Source organism: Pecten maximus, chromosome 19, assembly GCF_902652985.1.
Source record: "Pecten maximus chromosome 19, xPecMax1.1, whole genome shotgun sequence".
NCBI classification, from domain to species: domain Eukaryota; kingdom Metazoa; phylum Mollusca; class Bivalvia; order Pectinida; family Pectinidae; genus Pecten; species Pecten maximus.
In genome coordinates this window covers 16,884,194-16,900,662 of record NC_047033.1, presented here as the reverse complement: position 1 = coordinate 16,900,662, position 16,469 = coordinate 16,884,194, and the positions used below count along the sequence as shown (strand labels likewise).

Here is a 16,469-nt window from a genome sequence, read left to right as displayed (position 1 = left end):
AACTGCCGAATGAGCGTGTATCAGTTTATTCATATAAAACTTAATATTTACTGGCGATTTTACTTTACACAGTAGCACAACGTTATGTTTTTATTTGAGCGTGTAACGTTAGAGCTTTCCAATACACATACATGAAGAGTAAATTTGATGAGGTAATCTCCCCGGAGCGTGGAGTACATATTATAGTCTAACACGAGGTATAATGCGATTGCTGTGAAGATATTAAGATTCACACTGCAGTCCCACTGTATAACGTTACCAAGCTCACTTGAAAGTTACCAGTGCATAACTTCCAAGCCTTTGTTATGACGTCATAATTGCCACGTCGGCGCTAACGAAAGATGGCTGTTGAAAAGGCTGCTCCGTCTTTGACGATAATAATTTGTTCATCCATCGCAGGAGCAAAATTCCTGAATATAGTCTTTAAAGATCATTGTCAAATATAAATATGAGCATATGAGCATTCAACATAAAGTGCTAGATCGCTTAATTAAATGTTCCCTTTGTCCAGTTGGCATTCATCGGTCCATAACTTCCAACTGTAAGCAGTTCAATGCTCAATCTTATTTCATTCTGCGATATGAAATCAGACATGTTCGATACTTGTCGATATACCTCGTGGATCCGTTGTCAAAACTCTAGTATGTGAGAATGAGCCCATACTAAACCTAGATGTGTATGGCGGGTGTCGTGGTGACCTAGATTTGTATGGCGGGTGATGAAACAGAAGACGCTGACCCTTCATGATCACCTGGTGCTGCTAGTTTGGTAAGCGAAGTCGAGGGATGTAATCAATAATAGCAGTTACTCTTACATAGAATAATTAATGCTGAAGTATATTAATTAAAGTAGAGGTAATTAAGATTAAAATTCCTATTCATTATTTACATTTAATTTGCAGTAGCATCTGCTGTTAAGATACTGTATTGTTATTCATGTAGGCGGTGTTATTGGAGAGGAAAGTATTACAAAGCAATACTATCACCTCTAAACGGTTGACATTATTTAAACAATATTTTACCACAAAACTGATATTATTAGTCTGGCAGCGATATATGATAAAAACGAATGTTAAATTTACATTTATGAAATTTATGAATGGTATTATTTTCTCAAAAAGATTCATTTTAAAATGAAGAAAGGTACCCCCTGGCCAAATATTAGGATATAGGAAACCGAGAGGGCTATAACGGTCAGTTTGATGCAAAAGATGACATGTTATGATGACAACATTAATCTTAGTTTACATTCCATTGATTGAAGGCTTGTTCAGTAATGTAGTGAAAGGAATAACTTCATCGTCCATTTATTAGCTATGTATTGTTTAACGTCCTATCAACAACTATGGTCATCTATGTTGTTTAAAGTCCTATTAGCAACTATTGTCAATTAAGGACGGCCTCCCCTATGTGCTGTCTAACGTCCTATAATCATAGCTATGGTCATTTAGGAAAGGCTTCCCCTGTTTGCTGTTTCACGTCCTATAATCACAGCTATGGTCATTTAGGAAAAAACCTCCCCTGTTTGCTGTCTAACGTCCTATAATCACAGTTATGGTCATTTAGGAAAAGACCTTCCCTGTTTGCTGTTTCACGTCCTGTCGACAGCTATGGTAATTTAGGAACGGCCTCCCCTGTGTGCTGTCTAACGTCCTATTATCATAGCTATGGTCATTTAGGAACGGCCTCCCCTGTGTGCTGTCTAACGTCCTATTATCATAGCTATGGTCATTTAGGAACGGCCTCCCTTGTGTATTGCTTAACGTCACATAATCACAGCTATGGTCATTTAGGAAAAGGCATCCCATGTATGTTGTTTAACGTCATATCGACAGCTATGGTAATTTAAGGCCTTTCGTGTGTATTGTTTAACGTCACATAATCACAGCTATTGTCATTTAGGAAAGGCCTCCCCTGTGTGCTGTTTCACGTCCTATAACCACAGTTATGGTCATTTAGGAAAGGCCTTCCCTGTGTGCTGTTTCACGTCCTATAACCACAGTTATGGTCATTTAGGAAAGGCCTTCCCTGTGTGCTGTTTCACGACCTATAATCACAGTTATGGTCATTTAGGAAAGGCCTTCCCTGTGTGCTGTTTCACGTCCTATAATCACAGTTATGGTCATTAAGGAAAGGCCTCCCCTGTGTGCTGTTTCACGTCCTATAATCACAGCAATGGTCATTTAGTAAAGGCCTCCCCTGTGTGCTGTTTCACGTCCTATAATCACAGTTATGGTAATTTAGGAAAGGCATCCCATGTGTACTGTTTCACGTCCTATAATCACAGTTATGGTAATTTAGGAAAGGCCTCCCCTGTGTGCTGTTTCACGTCCTATAATCACAGTTATGGTAATTTAGGAAAGGCCTCCCCTGTGTGCTGTTTCACGTCCTATAATCACAGCAATGGTCATTTAGTAAAGGCCTCCCCTGTGTGTTGTTTCACGTCCTATAATCACAGCTATGGTCATTAAGGAAAGGCCTCCCCTGTTTGCTGTTTCACGTCCTATAATCACAGTTATGGTCATTAAGGAAAGGCCTCCCCCGTGTGCTGTTTCACGTCCTATAATCACAGTTATGGTAATTTAGGAAAAGCATCCCCTGTGTGCTGTTTCACGTCCTATAACCACAGTTATGGTCATTTAGGAAAGGCCTTCCCTGTGTGCTGTTTCACGACCTATAATCACAGTTATGGTCATTTAGGAAAGGCCTCCCCTGTGTGCTGTTTCACGTCCTATAATCACAGTTATGGTCATTAAGGAAAGGCCTCCCCTGTGTGCTGTTTCACGTCCTATAATCACAGCAATGGTCATTTAGTAAAGGCCTCCCCTGTGTGCTGTTTCACGTCCTATAATCACAGTTATGGTAATTTAGGAAAGGCATCCCATGTGTACTGTTTCACGTCCTATAATCACAGTTATGGTAATTTAGGAAAGGCCTCCCCTGTGTGCTGTTTCACGTCCTATAATCACAGTTATGGTAATTTAGGAAAGGCCTCCCCTGTGTGCTGTTTCACGTCCTATAATCACAGCAATGGTCATTTAGTAAAGGCCTCCCCTGTGTGTTGTTTCACGTCCTATAATCACAGCTATGGTCATTAAGGAAAGGCCTCCCCTGTTTGCTGTTTCACGTCCTATAATCACAGTTATGGTCATTAAGGAAAGGCCTCCCCCGTGTGCTGTTTCACGTCCTATAATCACAGTTATGGTAATTTAGGAAAAGCATCCCCTGTGTGCTGTTTCACGTCCTATAATCACAGTTATGGTCATTTAGGAAAGGCCTCCCCTGTGTGCTGTTTCACGTCCTATAATCACAGCAATGGTCATTTAGTAAAGGCCTCCCCTGTGTGTTGTTTCACGTCCTATAATCACAGCTATGGTCATTAAGGAAAGGCCTCCCCTGTTTGCTGTTTCACGTCCTATAATCACAGTTATGGTCATTAAGGAAAGGCCTCCCCCGTGTGCTGTTTCACGTCCTATAATCACAGTTATGGTCATTAAGGAAAGGCCTCCCCTGTGTGCTGTTTCACGTCCTATAATCACAGCAATGGTCATTTAGTAAAGGCCTCCCCTGTGTGCTGTTTCACGTCCTATAATCACAGTTATGGTAATTTAGGAAAGGCATCCCATGTGTACTGTTTCACGTCCTATAATCACAGTTATGGTAATTTAGGAAAGGCCTCCCCTGTGTGCTGTTTCACGTCCTATAATCACAGTTATGGTAATTTAGGAAAGGCCTCCCCTGTGTGCTGTTTCACGTCCTATAATCACAGCAATGGTCATTTAGTAAAGGCCTCCCCTGTGTGTTGTTTCACGTCCTATAATCACAGCTATGGTCATTAAGGAAAGGCCTCCCCTGTTTGCTGTTTCACGTCCTATAATCACAGTTATGGTCATTAAGGAAAGGCCTCCCCCGTGTGCTGTTTCACGTCCTATAATCACAGTTATGGTAATTTAGGAAAAGCATCCCCTGTGTGCTGTTTCACGTCCTATAACCACAGTTATGGTCATTTAGGAAAGGCCTTCCCTGTGTGCTGTTTCACGACCTATAATCACAGTTATGGTCATTTAGGAAAGGCCTCCCCTGTGTGCTGTTTCACGTCCTATAATCACAGTTATGGTCATTAAGGAAAGGCCTCCCCTGTGTGCTGTTTCACGTCCTATAATCACAGCAATGGTCATTTAGTAAAGGCCTCCCCTGTGTGCTGTTTCACGTCCTATAATCACAGTTATGGTAATTTAGGAAAGGCATCCCCTGTGTACTGTTTCACGTCCTATAATCACAGTTATGGTAATTTAGGAAAGGCCTCCCCTGTGTGCTGTTTCACGTCCTATAATCACAGTTATGGTAATTTAGGAAAGGCCTCCCCTGTGTGCTGTTTCACGTCCTATAATCACAGCAATGGTCATTTAGTAAAGGCCTCCCCTGTGTGTTGTTTCACGTCCTATAATCACAGCTATGGTCATTAAGGAAAGGCCTCCCCTGTTTGCTGTTTCACGTCCTATAATCACAGTTATGGTCATTAAGGAAAGGCCTCCCCCGTGTGCTGTTTCACGTCCTATAATCACAGTTATGGTAATTTAGGAAAAGCATCCCCTGTGTGCTGTTTCACGTCCTATAATCACAGTTATGGTCATTTAGGAAAGGCCTCCCCTGTTTGTTGTTTATTGTCCCGTTGACATATATAGTTTTTCATAGACGGTACACTAGTTCTAAGAAAAACAAATAAAATCAGCGCAAAACCGGAATGAAACATCTTCGTACTTGAGTTAAAATCACGACAGGGATCCATATGCAAGGCTGATAAAGACGTATAAAGATATCACAACCAGTAAAATCACAAACACAATAGCTGTTGTTCGTTCTATTACCATGGCAACAACCCTCCACTCTTCGGTAAATGTCAGCGGTGTGCACTCAAGCCGTGAATTTTCTGGGACATGATCTGTGATAACTACATTATGATTGCCTATGTGATTGGTGATGGCAGTGTCGCCGTTCCCTCTGTCACACGAATTTGAAGTTTCGTCTGAAACATTGGTCTTTTTCTGAAATGAGAGTTATTCCATCAAGTTATTTTATCAATATTGTTAACATAGGCAACTTTGTGAACAATGAAAATTGGAAACGCAAGCAAATATGTGTCTTGTTTGTGGTTAACAGTGAACAAGAAAAAGGAAAAAGACATCAAGCAAATCAAATCTATATCAGATCAGCCATTGCTCGGGGCGTTTCTTTGATTTCTCCGATGTACCCTAAAACAGACGACATATTAATTAGTTCTTCGCACCTAACCCCATTATATCATTGGTATTTTGAACAATTGGTTAGTTGCGTTTTAAGGGGTTTAACATCCCCCGCTAATGGTCATATGTGGACAGGTGTGGGGCAATACATCATAAGAAAATGTATTACAGGACGAAAGGAGTAAAGTAGTCGTGCATAACACAAAACACTTGTCTGCGTTAACATGGTTTGTGGAAGGAAAGATTAAATGTCAAGGGAATTTAAACTTACAATTGCAAGAGGCCCGGAAGGTGTATCGCTTTGCTGGATATTGTGAATGTGACAATCTACAAATCTACAGAAGAAGAAGGATTTCAAAGAATCAGATTCCAAATTAGTTTCTATTCAGCAAAGAATGCTTCAGACCAAACTTCTTCATAATGGATTAGGTCCTTTATGGCTAGTAGAAATTTACATGACTTCCATTTATTTCCCCTATTCGGGTCAACCCCTTCGGCCTTTGGAGATCTGAGTCACGATTATTTTGGTCCACATTCACCAAGGATACTTCGGACCAAATTTGGTCAAAATTCAATGGAGGGAAGAAGTACCTCTAATTTTCCAACTGGGGCGCAATACACTCTCCCTTATGCAAAATGTGTTCCTCTTCCCCAAGGTTGCTTCTAAGCAAGCGGCCTTTAGGCCTAAACACTCACATGATCGGATAATTATTATTCTATACCGAAAACAAGTCACATTATATGTCCCAAAAGGGCACAGGTCAAGTAAATATGCACATAGCATAACACTGCATGATAAATGTGAAAAAACATGTAAGTCACTGAAGACCAAAGTTCCGATTGGTTAGCAATGTATAGCAATGTGGTAAAAGTTTCGTTTTCATATAGTACTAAAAAGTTATTATCTTATATTACTGTAAAGTTATGTCAAATGTCAATATATATACATATATGTCACCAAAGGACACAGACCAAGTGGTCATTAATTCTTATAAATGTGGTGTACTTTTTCCCCCAAGGTCAATATATAGGTGGTCATCAATTCTTATCAATATAGTATTATTTTTATTTAAATATATCATAGCACTTTGAAGTGACACCAAAGGTCGATACATAGGCTACCAAAGACCACGGGTCAAATTAGTCATCAATTCTTAGCAATGTGGTACACTTTTCAATTGAATAACTTCTAACACTATAAAACAATGTCAAAAACTCAACATATAGGTCATCAAAGGTCACAGGTCACAAAGAACGGACGACGAATGAATGCTGCGGCATGGCGTAAGAATTGTCCGACCCGAAATGTATAACTTAATGTTTGAGGACAGAATAAGGCCGCACCTTGTCGTGTGTTCTTGTTACCCGAACAAATCTGGATAAGCAGCCCAGAAACAGTACACGGACCCATGTAGGCAGCGGCTTCTCCCCTTGGTAGTGGACGTTAAGCACTACAATGGCCGACACGCAGACAAACGCTACCAACCCTTCTGAGATAGCAAAGTACTCCGCTGCAGATAGAATATAGTGTAAAAAGGTGTTTAAAGACACAAAAGATATAATTGAGCTGATACGATACAATTCTTTTGATTCATTAAAAAGCTAATGTTGTTATGAATTCGTTAATTGTTGCCGTTATTTTGGTGTTTTGAAGATAAAGCGCTCATACAAAGAGGATGGCGTTAATTAAGTTGGATCACACTACTTACTTAGCTGTATATGTGCATTGTGTATAGTGTATTATAGAATAGTGTATATATTCAGTGTAAAAGCATTCTGAGGGTCAGATTGTGTCTACTAGATGAGTTAATTATGCAGCTTACCTATTAGAGGGACAGTCTCTGCAGACGGAGGCAAGGTGTTCGCCAACATCAGCTGAAAGACAGCTAATGCAAGCATCAAGCTGACGGCGAAGGACAGCTTTTCGCCAGATTCCACCGGAACAATGAATACACTAATTGTTAGAGCCATCACAAACATGGATGGCAAGATTAAGTTGATAACATAAAAGTTTGGCTTTCTCCTCATACGGATACTATAGTTTAAGAATGGGAAGGCATCCTTACAACAGTCAAAGTGCCTCACCTCCCTTACTACACTGAAGTTTTCAATATCCCATTCTACATTAGGGACCAGAGTTGATAGGTCGCCAATAGATTTCTTCGGGTGTATGTCCATATCTAACCCGGAGTAGGCCCAGGAACCAAATGACAGAGGGCATGTTTGTACATCAAACGGAAATGCCGTCACATCAACAGTACATCTACTGTTGATTACAGCCTGGAAATTGAATGTCACACTTCCGCTTGAATTAACGTACACACGGAAGTCTCTTTCTCGACGGATGTCATCGGAAACACTGCAATACAGTAGGTCATAGCAATAATGGTAGGTTGAAGAAATGATAGATTTGATGGTAAGAGGAAATAATACATCTTGAAAATAAAATATACAAATTAAATGCGAAATAATATATCAGTAAGTGTCTCTTTAATGTCTTGTTATGTGAAACTGGTCTGTCATAACTTAAATAAACATAGAAAAATATAAATATTTCGTGATTTAAAAAGAGTAATAATTTCCAATGAAATATAATCATGAAAACAGCAAAAAAGCGTTCATGAAGTTCAATTATTCTATAATCATCACAATCTTACAATAAATCTGGCAGCGATTGAACTATAATCCTAATGTTCAATGTCAACTTGTTAATACTTACTATAAATTCTAGAGAACACTATCTAATATAATATTTTGTCATCAAATCGTTATGACGGCTAAGGATCATTCCATTATAATATTATAGACTGTATTCTCCGATTTAAACGTGCTGTCCAATATGGAGGCCACAGTGGCTAAACACAGATACCCATTTACATAGTATTTTCCTATTATGTAACTACGTAGTTTAAAAATGTTAACCACAGTATAGGGTTATACCGCAGTATAGGGTTATAACACAGTATAGGGTTATACCACAGTATAGGGTTATAACACAGTATAGGGTTATAACACAGTAAAGGGTTATATCACAGTATAGGGTTATACCACAGTATAGGGTTATATCACAGTATAGGGTTATACCGCAGTATAGGGTTATACAACAATATAGGGTTATACCGCAGTAAAGGGTTATACCACAGTATAGGGTTATACTACAGTATAGGGTTATACTACAGTAAAGGGTTATACCACAGTATAGGGTTATATCACAGTATAGGGTTATACTACAGTATAGGGTTATACCACAGTAAAGGGTTATACCACAGTATAGGGTTATATCACAGTATAGGGTTATACCACAGTATAGGGTTATACCACAGTATAGGGTTATAACACAGTATAGGGTTATACCACAGTATAGGGTTATAACACAGTATATGGTTATACCACAGTAAATGGTTATACTACAGTATTGGGTTATAACACAGTATAGGGTTATACCACAGTATAGGGTTATATCACAGTATAGGGTTATATCACAGTATAGTGTTATATCACAGTATAGGGTTATATCACAGTATAGGGTTATACCACAGAATAGGATTATACCACAGTATAGGGTTATACTACAGTATTGGGTTATAACACAGTATAGGGTTATATCACAGTATAGGGTTATACGACACTATAGTGCTATACCACAGTATAGGGTTATATCACAGTATAGGGTTATACCACAGTATAGGGTTATACCACAGTATAGGGTTATAACACAGTATAGGGTTATAACACAGTATAGGGTTATAACACAGTATAGGGTTATAACACAGTATAGGGTTATACCACAGTATAGGGTTATACCACAGTATAGGGTTATACCACAGTATAGGGTTATACCACAGTATAGGGTTATATCACAGTATAGGGTTATAACACAGTATAGGGTTATAACACAGTATAGGGTTATTCAACAATATAGGGTTATACCACAGTACAGGGTTATACCACAGTATAGGGTTATAACACAGTATAGGGTTATACAACAATATAGGGTTATACCACAGTATAGGGTTATACCACAGTATAGGGTTATACCAGATATTGAGCTGACAATGACTACGTTTTGTTATGATGACGTTGGGTATTTGTTATTAGCTAGAGTTAGCCAGTTACACAATAGAGACAGAAACAATTGTTTTCCTCATTTGGACGGACGCTCGACTAAAGACTAAAGAGGCGACGAGAACAAAATATATGCCCAGAAAGAAAAGAAGAAATTCGTTTCTGCATGTTAAATTTACTTGCCTCGTTGCGAATTCTGAAATGGTAATAACATTTACGCCTAACAAACAGGGCAAATGATTACGATACATAGGAATACCTAGAAATGTCCTCGTTCATCAGCCATCGTTGTTACACATCCTGCACACTAGCTGGTAGAGGTTTAAAACCACTGTTTACAAGTCGCCGGGTACCTGAGCTATATAGCCATAGTGTCTAAATATTTACAAAGCCATGAACGAAATGGTTTGCCATGTTTACGGACCTGTCATATACCTCGACATCCGGGGTCCATACTGAGCTCTCTGGTAAACACCATCGCCGTTCGGCCCTCGTTTTCTGTAGCATTCCAAACCAGTCGACAGTCGTGCCAGGCCTGTATAGACATATTATATATGACAACGAGAGTAAATAGTGTAAAACAAGTTTTCGGATTTCTATTATTTGCCCCATTGCTATTTTGCTTTAAAAACACGACAGACAAATAGTATTCAAAGTGTTAAAATCGATACAACAGCCTTATCCAATCTCTCTATGTACATATCTAAAACTGCAGAGTATTCATGGTTGTATGGATAAAAAAGTCTTTAAGATCCACCTATCCGTCTCTGGGGAATGGCTACTGCCAAATATTTATGACATCTGACCACCCTCTTCAACAATTTTGACTTAACAATTAAAAATGAACAAAACATTTCCAACAATTTTCCTGTTTAAACTATAGTTACCTTTACCCCACCACCTCGCCCCGGCACCTCGCGGGGACAATGTGAATCCTAGTATACAAAGAAACTCTCATCTCAAGCCCTTCCAACCAAGGGAAGTATTTGTTACATATCTGGATATCGAGACGATAATCTAATGTTATATTTTTAGCATTTTATTTAGATATTGATTATATTGCGGACTATGTAGCAGAAGACGCCTACCTTTAAACAACCATGTATTCGTGTACTGTCTCCATAGAAACCTATATATTGTTCCTTTATAGCCATTATACTATTAAACTTTACGATTCAATATGGATGACGACGTGCTCTGATGTTTAAGTAGTTGTATTAAAATGAATTATAAATGTAACAGGAGTGGGAAAATGTAGCGGCCAGACCGGGGTTCGAACTCAGGACCTCCGAACACTAGCCGGATGCCATACAAATTGATCTACCTGGTCACCGATGATCGACCCAGTCCAGTCTCACTACATTAGTATATAATCGCCGTTAAATAGTATTTACTTATTAGCCCTAGTTCACCACAAATGACACCAGGGTGGGCCTAAACTGATCTCATACCCAGAACGAGGTGGTATATTAGAATCGAGAAGTATTTGTGTATATAACTGAAGTTACCGTGATGGAAGACTTACACAGATAGCGCCTTGTTAAAGATTGATATAATCTTGTGACGCATCACTGACGTTGTTGTTCTTTATCTTATTGTAGGTACATGTGTATGCCTCTCTTGCCAACACTGTTTTTTGTCTGGACATTTCCTGCTAACTTTACTTGTGTAGTATCGAGTATCATCTGTGCGTTTATTTTTTTACATTCCACGTAGATTGCATAACATGTTATGACAGTTATTTCCCATATCCTATGGTAATAGTTGGTTTTCAAAACTGCCCGGATGTACATTAGTCAGCACACACTGAGGTCGCACATCTGTACAATTATGATACCCGTATCGTGACAGTACGCCCGTTTCCTGTTCACACTGCCCACTACCCGTGAAGGTAAGATGTAAGAAGTATACCTGCTACTCTAATTCCCTGATTCTCAAGATTCGACTAAATTTGAGATTTTATCTTCTCTTCTTTCTAAAACAAAGTCCTTTCCCTAATGCATTTGGCACTGCCCAACTCTCAAACTTTGGTTAAGCTTTCGTCTCTGCGATGGAGGTTATGGAGTCTGTCCAATTGCTGAGACAATATGGTCAAAATTTAAACATTTATTTACTGCTCCCTGCATGCTGGCCTTGCAAGTGGAAAGGACTGCTTTTGCTTTGGTCGTTGCCAGTATAATGTGACCGGGTAGTGCGTCACATCACCATTTTAGGTATTTTATTTCAGTATGATGACCCTATAAAAAGCGCCCTTCATTGACCACTTCATATCTGGACAGTTGCCTTAATGGACCATATCATGTCTGGACAGTTGCCTTAATGGACCATATCATATCTGGACAGTTGCCTTAATGGACCATATCATGTCTGGACAGTTTCCTTAATGGACCATATCATGTCTGACAGGGTCCCTGATGGACCATATCATGTCTGGACAGGGTCCCTGATGGACCATATCATGTCTGACAGGGTCCCTGATGGACCACTTCATGTTTGGACAGGGTCCCTGATGGACCACTTCATGTTTGGATAGTTTCCTTGATGGACAACATCATGTCTGGACAGGGTCATTATTTGAGCTTGTGGCAACAGGGTGTCAAGCAATACTGAAGCAAAACAATGACATTTTAACAACGTTGCATCCTATTTCCGCAAGGATACTTCTCGTCAGTTCTGGTTAAAAGCTGTTAAAAGTTTATCAATGAGTGGCCAAACACTAAATAGTATTGTTAGAATTTTAAGGCAGTACCTCGTGGTAATAACATTTTGTTTTCGTATTTATGTAGGTTTCGCCGTCCAAATCAAAACCATGGAGATTCATCAATGACATTACAGTGCAGCATTTACTAAAATTAGCTGATAAGCAAACACTGCAACTCTGAATATGCTATCTAATTGAGACAAGTGCCTCAGGATACAGGACTATTTAAAGATATAAAATAATATACTTACAAGTCGCACCCAAAGGCTTATCTTCAGCAGCTGTATTGGTTCTTCCTAAAAACGGAAAGAAAAAATATGGTGTACTGATGTCAAAGTTTTTATTATGCTTGTTAAATCAAATAACTCCGATTCATGTTTACCTCGGTCAGATTATTTGCCGATAGAACGTAAAACTGGAAGTGTTTATCACACATCATATTGAAATAGATGGGGAGGGGGTGTTTCTCTTAAAAAGGATAATAAGTTTAAAACCAGTAGACAGATCCTAAACCTTCAGAGATCACCCTACAAAGTTGAATCCAAAGAATTTATCCCCTAAAAGTCCTGTCATGCAGTTAGAGAATAGGAATTGTTATCACTGAATGATTCATAGTCATCGGTCCGTATCCGAAACTATATGAATGTCATACGCCTCTTGTAACATGTAAATATTTAATTAGAACGACTATGGATTTTTTTTTCATTTGTTATTTTTCGAGAGGGAAAACTATTTCCAATGATCGTACATCAATCAGCTGTTGTCATGTAATATCGTCGTAGTCGACAAATCGAATAACAACTGAAATTTGACAATGTGTACAGAAGTCACAACGGCTACATAATCCACCTGACAGCTCGCAAAATGTTACATGTTTATACCACATTAAGTGAGATGTCAAAAGGAAATTGATTTATTATATTGTCAACCGCCACAAAGAGTTGATGATACAATCAAAAAGCGTATTTGATAGTTATATTATACTTATGAGCCTATCCCACGCATTCAAAAGAGTAACACATTTGTCCCTCAACAGAATGTGGTTACAATTTTAATCCATATTCATCTGATTAATATTCGTGCTGGAATTCGAGAAAATGAGAAAAAGCAACACTGACATGCACCTAGAACGTATTACTTGTAAAATGGCTGACTCTTGCTTATTAAACTCTCCATGATAATAACATTGGTATGGGTAATTTTTTAATTATCATTCAAGAAGTGAGTCCTTTAGCAACAAGACAACCGAAAGAAAATATCGCCTTATCAATATTACACATTAAAACTCCAGGAAGTAACCATTTTGCCATGAATGTAGACAACCTATGACAGCTCGATATTTTACTTTTCCTCACCAATGTTATCAAAGGAAAAAAGAAAGATTCTTTATAGTTTCTGTGACTATTCCACATCAATTATAATTCATCATCAACCAATTCGTTTATAACAGTTGTTAGAGTTTATTTTACAGTGTTCGTCTCTTCCGCTGACATCAAGTGTAGATCTGTATCCTTAAAGATATATCTAAATGATTGATTAATCTACTGGTTGATAGTTTAACAACTAAGGAAAATCTTTAGTCATATATGATAATCAAAACGTAACGTAATGTTTACAAAAGTAAACATAAAAAGGGTGAAACAAATGGAAATAGATTGAAATATAAAAATAATAGTCAATGGTCGGTATGCATGTATCAAAGCATTCATTGAAAATGTTGAACTTTAAAAAAAACTTATTTGATTAATATCTGAAAAAGTATAAATTATATTTTTCATTTACAAGATGTAAATCATTTTGATTTATATATTGTCGTGGTAGAAATCAACTCCACCACCCTTAACCTGAACCTGTCAAAATAAAATGCATATTGCCAGACCAGATCTATAAGCTGCCGGAGTCCCAGGTCCATGTTGACATCAACAGGTTTTTGTGCTCCGTTACAAATTGGTCGATTGTTCCGGTCATACTCTGACATCACCGCGATGTTCGCTGTAACCATGGTCAACCCTGTATGTAAGGGAAAAAAACCTATTTTATTTCCAGTACAAACCTACCAGACATTGGACATCGATACCAGTATATGTGTGACAGAGCGCATGAAAGAGATCGGACACGGGACCTCTTGGCTTGAATACTAGTAACAATATAATGCTCGACTAGAGAGATTTTCACTTTAGCTCAATCCAATAGTCGAGCAATATATTGCGGCTAGTATTTATCAGGGTTACATATCGAGCTAAAGAAAAGTTCTCTCTAGCCGAACGGTATATTGCGGCTAGTATTTACCAGGGTTACATATCGAGCTAAAGAAAAGTTCTCTCTAGCCGAACGGTATATTGCGGCTAGTATTTACCAGGGTTACAAATCGAGCTAAAGAAAAGTTCTCTCTAGCCGAACGGTATATTGCGGCTAGTATTTACCAGGGTTACATATCGAGCTAAAGAGAAGATCTCTCTAGTCGAACATTATATTGCGACTAGTATTTACCAGGGTTACATATGTATCGTATACTGCTATCAGAGTGGTAGCATAACACCTCTACATTTTACTTTCAATAGGCTTAAACCTATCAGAGCTTACTTTATTATGAGTTATCAATGCTATTGTTTCAATCCCTCTACACGTTCATGGCAAATAAATATCGCTTTTGTGATAAGCGAATTTAAGTTTTGATACATTATCAAACCTATTTAACTTTTTAATTTGTTTATTTGATAAATCCAATACAACATATGCTTACAGACACTGTATACAATGTGTTGAAAAGATCTGTATAGGGTACTGTGTAGATGTAAATTTTCTCGGGCCTAATATTTTGCTGTTGTCCCGGACGACCCTTATTCGCAGATTTTCAATTTCGCGCTGCAACACCTTGCTAAACCAATAAAGTAATACATTCATATACTTTTTTGTATATATACTACATGTAGCTTGAAATTATTTTTTGCGCTTTATCAAATTACCACGAACATCGTAAAATTAAATCCTTCCTGAATATTTTCAACAATGTAGTAACCTAATGGTATCGGAATTTGAATTGTTGTACAAACAGGTTTACTAATTCTACTTCTATACAACGCTTTTTTCCTTCCTGTACCAGCCAATTAGTTGTTGGAAACATGATCCATGTAAAATAGTATGATGTCACAACGTGACTAAGTATAATACAGATATGCTTTAGACCCGTAACACTCAAATGTCAGAATATGGGACTATCTTTTCACATATTTTCAATAGACTTCCATGTGGCATTGTGTTTATGAAAGCGTACTCCATGTAAGGTAGTCAACCAAATTCTGTTATCTGATTTTGGCCTCGTAGGTCAAACCTAAAGGTGGAGCAGTGTGTCGTTACTGTATAGAATACCAAGAGAACAATTAACGACAAACTGATATCTTAATAAAAAAAGGAGCTGGTAATACAACGGTGACAAACAGCACATCCACTGTCAACTGGATAACTAGTTGTCGAGGATGAAAACTATTTACAGAAACTAATTTAATGAAATGAATCTAAACATTCGAGACAGCTTTCATTTAGTCGATAATGGCTCCGGTGTAAACGATTATGGATGCTACCCTCTAGAATCGACAACCTTCCAAAGAAATGTTTATGACTTAAAGATACTAACCTGCTAGTCCTAACAGGAGAATCCGGGTAGAAGTGTCCAGGGCCATTCCGGTGTAAATTATTAAGGATGCTACTATCTCAAATTGACCAACTTCCACAAAGATGTATACAAATTAAATGTACCAACCTGCTAGTCCTAACAGGGACATCCGGATATGAGTGTGCAAATCCATTCCGGTCTGTAGCTTGTACAGTCGGTGTACATATAATGTACTATTGTGACACCAACTAACGCCTACAGTGGATGACGTAAGTCTGTCACCCTAGTCAATGCTCAGCACATGATAATGCATAAATAACATATACAGGTTTAACCCGAGGAAGTATTTAAATGAAGAGGTTTTCATTCAGACACATTATTTGAAAATTTGCTTTGTTGCGTGAGCGGATGTAATGTCATAAAATATTGGTCATGAACATTTAAATGTCCCTTAAATGACCCCTTGATTTGTTGGCACAGTTGTATGTGTCGTTAGCTGTAGCCATGACATGAAACCAAATTAATAATTTTTGTTGAAAATAGTTCTTGCAAACATGATCAAATTATCGATTTACTGAAAATACCATTATATTGGATTTCATACGAAGTCTTTAAAATTGATACGTCTTTGAAGCTGGCGGTAGGTGATGTCAGTATAATGTAACCAGTAGGAATGTCAAGTTATGGCATCCAGGTATGTGATTTCAGAGTGACAGCACTGTAAAAACGTACATTATTCACCCGATCATCTTTGGATACCGTCATTAAATGTCGTGAGGATGTTCTTAAACTCTTTAATTAATAAACAATATTCCGAGCGAGTCTCTGTCAAACATGAATTTCAAAAC

At 38.2% G+C, this 16,469-nt stretch overlaps 1 protein-coding gene across 1 annotated transcript; it reads right to left on the bottom strand.

The window, feature by feature from the left end:
* Positions 1 to 10: 10 nt before the first annotated feature.
* On the bottom strand, positions 11 to 15,688 carry LOC117317437 (neuronal acetylcholine receptor subunit alpha-10-like). Its single transcript, XM_033872248.1, has 5 exons — positions 15,643 to 15,688; positions 9,743 to 9,842; positions 7,066 to 7,601; positions 6,587 to 6,753; positions 11 to 5,044 (listed from the first exon to the last, which is right to left on the bottom strand). The coding sequence occupies exons 1-5, from the start codon at positions 15,686 to 15,688 to the stop codon at positions 4,772 to 4,774; spliced, it is 1,122 nt and encodes a 373-aa protein (XP_033728139.1). The 3' UTR covers positions 11 to 4,771.
* Between the last annotated feature and the right edge of the window lie 781 nt (positions 15,689 to 16,469).